Below are 8138 nucleotides of genomic sequence, written 5' to 3' on the forward strand. Positions count from 1 at the left end.
GACTTATCCTAAGATATCCACACATACAATAATAGGTTCATTACAACATATGACTCATATCCACAACATATTTATGTCCACCATGATGGGTTTAACATCAATGAAGTCATGAAGTCAACTACAGCATTTATGTAGTTGGGAATTTTTATTTATTTATTTAACTAGGCAAGTCAGTTAAGAACAAATTCTTATTTTCAATGACGGCCTAGGAACAGTGGGTTAACTGCCTGTTCAGGGGCAGAACGACAGATTTGTACCTTGTCAGCTCGGGGGTTTGAACTTGCAACCTTCCGGTTACTAGTCCAACTCTCTAACCACTAGGCTACCCTGCCGCCCCAGGGTGGGTAAACACTATGTTGAAAGTGTGTTTATTATCTGCGTGTACGTACCTGAGGCAGTGTATGTCTGTGTAATCTGTATCACCTGTCTCTTCCAGGAGAAGGAGGGTCCAGAGGTGCTGCTGGTGAAGGAGGAGGGTTGTGAGGAGGGTCTGGGGAACCCTGAGGGGACCATGGTCATGGAGGACAACCACAATACACCTTGTCTGAACCCACAGAGTAACCAACTGAGCAGCACACAGACCACACACAGTGTCACTGAGGTTTAGTCCACTGTCAACTACATGAATGGTATTAGGTCAGAGCCAGTCCTGTATAGGCAGGTGGGGATCCTAGATCATTGCTCTTACTCTGAGACTATGGATACAGGCCCAGATCAAACCCTTGAATGAGTAGGTGTGTCCAAACTTTTGACTGGTACTGTGTAGTATCATGAGGCAGAGTAGATGATATGGTTGGTGGGATGGTGTCTGTAAAAATGCTTCACTGATGTAAAGTGACAACCCTGTCATGTTGTTTGATGCTGGTGTTTTATGAGAAAATATAGTGCTTTACTTCATGTTTACTTGGCATGAAGTAGTGAAGCTGTGTGTAATTTAATGTTGAACCTTTTCCAAAGTATTCTTACATTAATTTTATCAAAGTCGAGGGTACCAGATTTACCAAAGATTGTGTTACCATAGTGAGAAAATGTATACTTCTTGTTACATATCGTTTTGTGAAATAAAAGTACTGTACTTCAAGTCCAGTAGGATAGAGTATGACCATTTTGTTGAAATTAAATAAAAAATCAAATCTGTGCTGATTTATTTTAAAAATTCTATATTAATCTGAGGGACTGAGTTTCCCTTATCTCAGGCAAACCAAAACATTATACACTGCTCAAAAAAATAAAGGGAACACTAAAATAACACATCCTAGATCTGAATGAATGAAATATTCTTATTAAATACTTTTTTCTTTACATAGTTGAATGTGCTGACAACAAAATCACACAAAAATGATCAATGGAAATCAAATGTATCAACCCATGGGGGTCTGGATTTGGAGTCACACTCAAAATTAAAGTGGAAAACCACACTACAGGCTGATCCAACTTTGATGTAATGTCCTTAAAACAAGTCAAAATGAGGCTCAGTAGTGTGTGTGGCCTCCACGTGCCTGTATGACCTCCCTACAATGCCTGGGCATGCTCCTGATGAGGTGGAGGATGGTCTCCTGAGGGATCTCCTCCCAGACCTGGACTAAAGCATCCGCCAACTCCTGGACAGTCTGCAACATGGCGTTGGTGGATGGAGCGAGACATGATGTCCCATATGTGCTCAATTGGATTCTGGTCTGGGGAATGGGCGGGCCAGTCCATAGCATCAATGCCTTCCTCTTGCAGGAACTGCTGACACACTCCAGTCACATGAGGTCTAGCATTGTCTTGCATTAGGAGGAACCCAGGGCCAACCGCACCAGCATATGGTCTCACAAGGGGTCTGAGGATCTCATCTCGGTACCTAATGGCAGTCAGGCTACCTCTGGCGAGCACATGGAGGGCTGTGCGGCCCCCCAAAGAAATGCCACCCCACACCATGACTGACCCACCGCCAAACCGGTCATGCTGGAGGATGTTGCAGGCAGCAGAACGTTCTCCACGGTGTCTCCAGACTCTTGTCACGTCTGTCACATGTGCTCAGTGTGAACCTGCTTTCATCTGTGAAGAGCACAGGGCGCCAGTGGCGAATTTGCCATTCTTGGTGTTCTCTGGCAAATGCCAAATGTCCTGCACGGTGTTGGGCTGTAAGCTCAACCCCCACCTGTGGACGTCGGGCCCTCATACCACCCTCATGGAGTCTGTTTCGGACCGTTTGAGCAGACACATGCACATTTGTGGCCTGCTGGAGGTCATTTTGCAGGGCTCTGGCAGTGCTCCTCCTGCTCCTCCTTGCACAAAGGCGGAGGTAGCGGTCCTGCTGCTGGGTTGTTGACCTCCTACGGCCTCCTCCACATCTCCTGATGTACTGGCCTGTCTCCTGGTAGCGCCTCCATGCTCTGGACACTACACTGACAGACACAGCAAACCTTCTTGCCACAGCTCGCATTGATGTGCCATCCTGGATGAGCTGCACTACCTGTGACACTTGTGTGGGTTTTAGACTCCGTCTCATGCTACCACTAGAGTGAAAGCACCGCCAGCATTCAAAAGTGACCAAAACATCAGCCAGGAAGCATAGGAACTGAGAAGTGGTCTGTGGTCACCACCTGCAGAACAACTCCTTTATTGGGGGTGTCTTGCTAATTGCCTATAATTTCCACCTGTTGTCTATTCCATTTGCACAACATCATGTGAAATGTATTGTCAATCAGTGTTGCTTCCTAAGTGGACAGTCAGTTTTCACAGAAGTGTGATTGACTTGGAGTTACATTGTGTTGTTTAAGTGTTCCCTTTATTTTTTTGAGCAGTGTATTTTTGTTCAGTATAAAAACCAGTACCGCGTTTCAAAGAACGGTGCGCGTACCTTTTTCATTTAACCACAACCTTTGAGCTATGACGCCAACCAATAAGATAATTTCCTTTCAAGTGTAAACGGAAGTAAACAGTGACCAAGAACACTTTCCATGTTAAGTGTTTTTATTTAGACGTTTATTAACACGCTGGAACAGAAAATATCACAAACCTACCACAGGCAGTGTGTAATTCGCGTTGGAGACAGGACTTAAAGTTTATATGTTATCTAGGTAACGCTAGCTTGCTAGTTGCTGACGTTAGCTAACTGTATGGTGTTTCACACTCAAATAGCCTCCATCATGGAGGTGCTAGCGAATGCAGCCGTGGCAGAGATCTGTAAACTCATAGACGACGAACATGCAGTGTTTAGTTTGGAAATAACTCAAAGCCAGAAAGAAAACAGGGCATTGCGGAGGAAACTACAGCTACTCGAACTGAAGGTATCACGGGAGCGCGTCCTTGCCAGTCGTCCCAGTAGTGTCAAGATCCTCGACCGATACAGAGGAATGGCAAGAGGTACATTTTGCAGAAGGCTGTGCTGCCTGTCGCCCCCTTCCCCTTTGCACACATGTTCAGATGTGTTACCCAGAATTGGGTCGTAGTTAACCCATTCAAATAGACGGTAACTGTTATTTAAGCAGTGTGGTGGTATATGGCGTCCAAGGGCTGTTCTTCAGCACGACGCGACCTGGACACAGCCCTTAGCCGTGGTATATTGGTCATATATCACAAACCCCCGAGGAGCCTTATTGCTATTATAAACTGGTTACCAACGTAATTAGAGCAGTGAAACTAAATGTTTCAAATAAGCAATAAATTATTTTTCAACTAGAAAAGAAACACTTGCAAAATTGCATCCGGTTGTATTTTGTGAAACACAGGAAATGTGGAATGTAATGGTCCAATGGAAATGTGAGCGCAAGGTAGCCGAGGCAGCGGATTGGATTAAACAGTGTCGTCGAGATTGTAGTTCGAGGGAGCAAACTGGGATCAGTACCATCAACCGAGAACCTGGGGGGCGGCGGCTGTAAACTGGGTATACCCCACTTGGGTTCTTGAGAGCTTGGTCAGTTCTTGGATAATAAGCAATAATTCCCCTGATTACTTAGCTATCTTGCGTAAAGACACAATATAATATTCTAACCAGATGTTTGTTTATTGTATTTCCGGTTTATTTATTCAATGAAAAAAATGGACACATACATCAATCAATAAATAGTATATCAAGAAGTTATGAGAAATGTTAACTTACATCCTTGCCAATTCTAGACTGTGTCAATAGTGTACAATATACTGTTGAGCATTCACGGTAGCTAATCTAACAACTAGAGTCCGACCGATATTGGTATCAGTGGATAATTGAAACTAACCGATATGGAAAAAGGTAATCTGATGCTTATCTGAACAATTGCGGCCATTCTTACGTATAATTTGTCACAATATAAGAAATCAACATTTGAAGTAGTTATTGGACAGCAATTTATGAAAATATTACACTTTAATTTTCCACTGTAACAGTATATCGGTAGATATATCTGTATCGTTAAGTTTTGTCACCCCAGTACCGGAATCAGTATTGGACAAAAAAAAAAAAAACATATAGGTCAGGCTCTACTAAGCACCTCTTTTCCCCAAATAACCCTCTCAGGTGAAGGACATCTCACTGGAGGCCACAGGAGCTTTGTGAAGCCAGCGGTACACAATACATGGAGAGATGACCAACCAATCACTGTTGATGAGGGGAGTGGAACCTCTATCCAGCATGTTATTTTGATAGAGGTTAGTGTAATAGAGTTGCCTAAAACTTGTTACTTTGTAAAGCAAATGTGGCCAGTTTATTTCAGAAAGGCTCCCCTCAGCTAGGGATGGGCATGGTTATTCGAATATCCAAACTGTTACTATTCGATTACTAGGGAGAGTATTCATTTTTCTAAAATTAAATAATGATCTATGTGACACTGCTACATAGCCTACAAGGATAGACCATTACATGACATTTTTTTATAAAACAGTTTTTTTTGACAGTTTTCATTTTAAAAAAAAGGCACCGGTAGCCCACATACGTTTCACACTGGTGCAGCTTATTGTCGGTCAATCAAGAGGAACCATGTGTAGCAAGTGAAGTGGGAGCTTTCTAATCAATGCAAAATGGAATTCAAGTTACAGAATTAAGTTGGCTACAATGATCAACCAACAGGTAGGCTGTTTCATATGAACGGAGTTGAAGACAAGGGAGGGAAGCCCAGCAAAATAGCCTCAGCCTTGCTACTTTAGTTAGCTAGCTGGCTAACTTTGGTGTCTACTGTAGCTAGCTAGTGTCTTTACAACGATGCAGTCAAGACATGCATGACACATAAACTATGGCAGCAACAAGTTCGTCTAACTAGCGTGAGTTGGTTTGGCTACTTTCTCCCTCCGTGCTACACACACACTTGCCCCTGCTCCTCTCTAAACCCTCCCCCACAATTAGTGTAGAGCACCTTCTCTCTCAAATCTTCATTGAAGTAAAACTCTTTTTTTTTTAAATACATTCTTTAAAACACAAAAATATCATGATATTATTTAAATAGTGAAATAATTTCAAATGCCCAATGCTACCCTCAGCTATTCACTTGCTTACATGTTGTTGTAAATAAATATCACCTGGGAGCATGAGCAGCAGTGTGCTGCATTTTCCGTTCTGTTTTCCACGAGTTTGCCTTCAACTCCAGGACCTGCGGAAAGTACCTGGATGTGCGTATGTTCTTTTTTATTTATTTTATTTTACCTTTATTTAAACAGGCAAGTCAGTTAAGAACAAATTCTTATTTACAATGACGGCCTAGGAACAGTGGGTTAATTGCCTTGTTCAGGGGCAGAACGACATTTTTACCTTGACAGCTCAGGGATTCGATCTAGCAACCTTTTGGTTACTGGCTCAACGCTCTAACCACTAGGCTACCTGCTGTTCTTCAGCTTTTGTACACCCACATTTACCTGTCATAGCCTCCAGAGACCCGGGAAAAAAAGTTTGGACATAAAAATTGATAGTGAATATGAACAGAAAACATTTATTAACAAGCTCTTCTTTAGATCTTATTTCGTGTGAAAATTATTCCACTGCTCTGAAAACAAACTATTCTTGAGATATTTACCTATTAGAAAATTGAATATCAAACTCTCAAAAATAATTACACACAAGTAAAAATTATGAAGGTGACACCGCTACACGTGATATTTGAAAAGCCCAAAATGTCCTCTCATAGGTACAACAGGACCTAACACAGTGGCATGTATGGCCTTAGAGATACGGATCAAAAACGAATGTCCATTAAAGAACATAAAAATGAATTGCTGGGTCTTAGGAGGATATAGGAGCTTGTGCGACTTCCCTATGACATTGTTATCCAATTCAACTCATGTACCACCTCTCTTCTCGTCAGTCTGCAGATGCAGAGGCTGCAGGTCCTGGAGGATCGTCTCTGGTCAAGCAGGAGAAGACTGAAAGAACGGCTCCTTTAGCCACAGAGAACCCCATCACCGCCCCAGCGCTGCCCAGGACCCGATGCAGCATCGGGTCAGTGGAATACCGAACGTCGTCAGAGATGGACCCTGAGACTTTAACTGAAAACCACAGGCTCTTGCACACAGGATATGACCACAGATCAGATCCAGAGAGACTGGGCTGTCCTCCAGCTCCAGGCTCAGAGTACTTACCTGTATTTCACCAGAGCCAGAGGATGGTTCATTGCCGTGGAGACGGTGATGATAATGCGCTAGACACTGGCGGTGATGACCTGTCTTGTTCTTACGTGACAGAAATGGACGCTGGCAACATATCCTTGGGCTTAGAGAGACAGAATGATCTGTCTAGAGGGGACTGGAACCAGTACAGTAGTAGTGTATACTCTGAAGGGTGCCAAGACAAGAAAGTGGAGGTTATAGTGGTAGATGAGGAGACTGTGAAAGTGGAGGGCGATGCTCCTTCCACATGGAATGCAGATAGTCATCTAGGAGACGGACAGTCCCAGGGCAGAGATTCCTTAGATTACAGGGAAAGCTTAGAGACCAATCCAAATGTTGCGACCCACTCTCCTTTACATTCGCTCAGGGATCGCGACCCAGTGTCCACGTCAGTGGGGCCTTGCGATTCAAAAGTCCTTTTCGATCAGGTATTGAACACAAACGAGAAGGCTAGAGACCAGGCTCCGGGAGGGGGAGCCACATCAGGCAATAGTAAAGAGAAACGGTTCCTCTGCATGTTCTGTAACAAAGGCTTCAGCTGCCTCCAGAAGGTGGAGATCCATCAGAGGGTCCACACAGGGGTGAAACCCTACAGCTGTAGCCAGTGTCAGATGCGCTTCGCCCAGACTCGTGACCTGAAGAGGCACCAGAGGGTCCACACAGGGGAGAAACCTTACAGTTGCCCCCAGTGTGAGAAGAGGTTCTCCCGCCAGGACAATCTGAAGATACACCTGAAGGTCCACACGGGAGAGGGGCAGTTCGCCTGTACGCAATGCGGGAAGAAGTTCACAGAAAGGAGCTACCTCAGAATACACCAGCAGAAAAACCATCCCACTCTATTAACATAAAATTGTAACCATTCCACTTGATAACTTCTGAAGTTTAGATCAAAACCTGCATTAAAGGGTAGGTAGCATAAAAATTCAACCAAATGTAACATATGGAATTGCATTAGTATACGCATCAAAAGTCCAAATGCAAAGTTACCTCACTTTTCTATTTTTCAAGTTATTACATAAAACCCATCAGAATGCCGAAGTCATGCCGGAAGATGTTAATGCACGGTGTGACGTAATATGGAGGCCCCAGGCAAGCCACCCTATTCTCCATAATGTAAACTCCAACAGAAATAACTAAACCATAAAATTTACACTCATGACTACTGGTTTCAATTACATTTGAAACCAGTAGTCATCAGCCAAATTACAAGCAAATACTTTGAATGTTACAAATCAGCTTGCAAGGTTGATAGCCAACTAGCCTGCTAACGTCGGTAGTGTAAAGTACTTAAGTAAAAATACTTTAAAGTACTACTTAGGTAGTTTTTTGGGTATCTTTACTTTACATTTTTTACAACTTTTACTTCACTATATTCCTAAAGAAAATAATGTACTTTTTACTCCAAACATCTTCACTGACACCCAAAAGTACTTGTTACATTTTGAAGGCTTAGCAGGACAGGAAAATGGTCCAATTCATGCACTTATCAAGAGAACATCCCTGGTCATCCCTACTGCCTCTGATCTGGTGGACTCACTAAAAACGAATGCTTTGTTTGTGAATTATGTCTTATAGAGAGT

General features: G+C 43.2%; 1 protein-coding gene across 1 annotated transcript; it reads left to right on the forward strand.

Moving 5' to 3' along the window:
• The first annotated feature begins 2882 nt into the window (after positions 1 to 2882).
• On the forward strand, positions 2883 to 7490 carry LOC149975131 (uncharacterized). The gene is made up of 3 exons (XM_090210585.1): positions 2883 to 3351; positions 4484 to 4614; positions 6258 to 7490. Exons 1-3 carry the CDS (start codon positions 3105 to 3107, stop codon positions 7404 to 7406), a joined length of 1527 nt encoding a protein of 508 aa, XP_090066711.1. The 5' UTR covers positions 2883 to 3104; the 3' UTR covers positions 7407 to 7490.
• Positions 7491 to 8138: the final 648 nt, after the last annotated feature.

This window comes from Oncorhynchus mykiss, chromosome 19, assembly GCF_057628025.1.
Source record: "Oncorhynchus mykiss isolate SJ-2025 chromosome 19, ASM5762802v1, whole genome shotgun sequence".
Lineage (NCBI taxonomy): Eukaryota > Metazoa > Chordata > Actinopteri > Salmoniformes > Salmonidae > Oncorhynchus > Oncorhynchus mykiss.

Bases quoted from the DNA above. Each gene is read 5' to 3' on its own strand.
- LOC149975131 (XM_090210585.1), top strand. From the start codon at position 3,105: ATGGTGTTTCACACTCAAATAGCCTCCATCATGGAGGTGCTAGCGAAT. The intron at 3,352-4,483 runs GTACATTTTGCA...TAACCCTCTCAG, and splicing joins ATACAGAGGAATGGCAAGAG to GTGAAGGACATCTCACTGGA. The intron at 4,615-6,257 runs GTTAGTGTAATA...TCTTCTCGTCAG, and splicing joins AGCATGTTATTTTGATAGAG to TCTGCAGATGCAGAGGCTGC.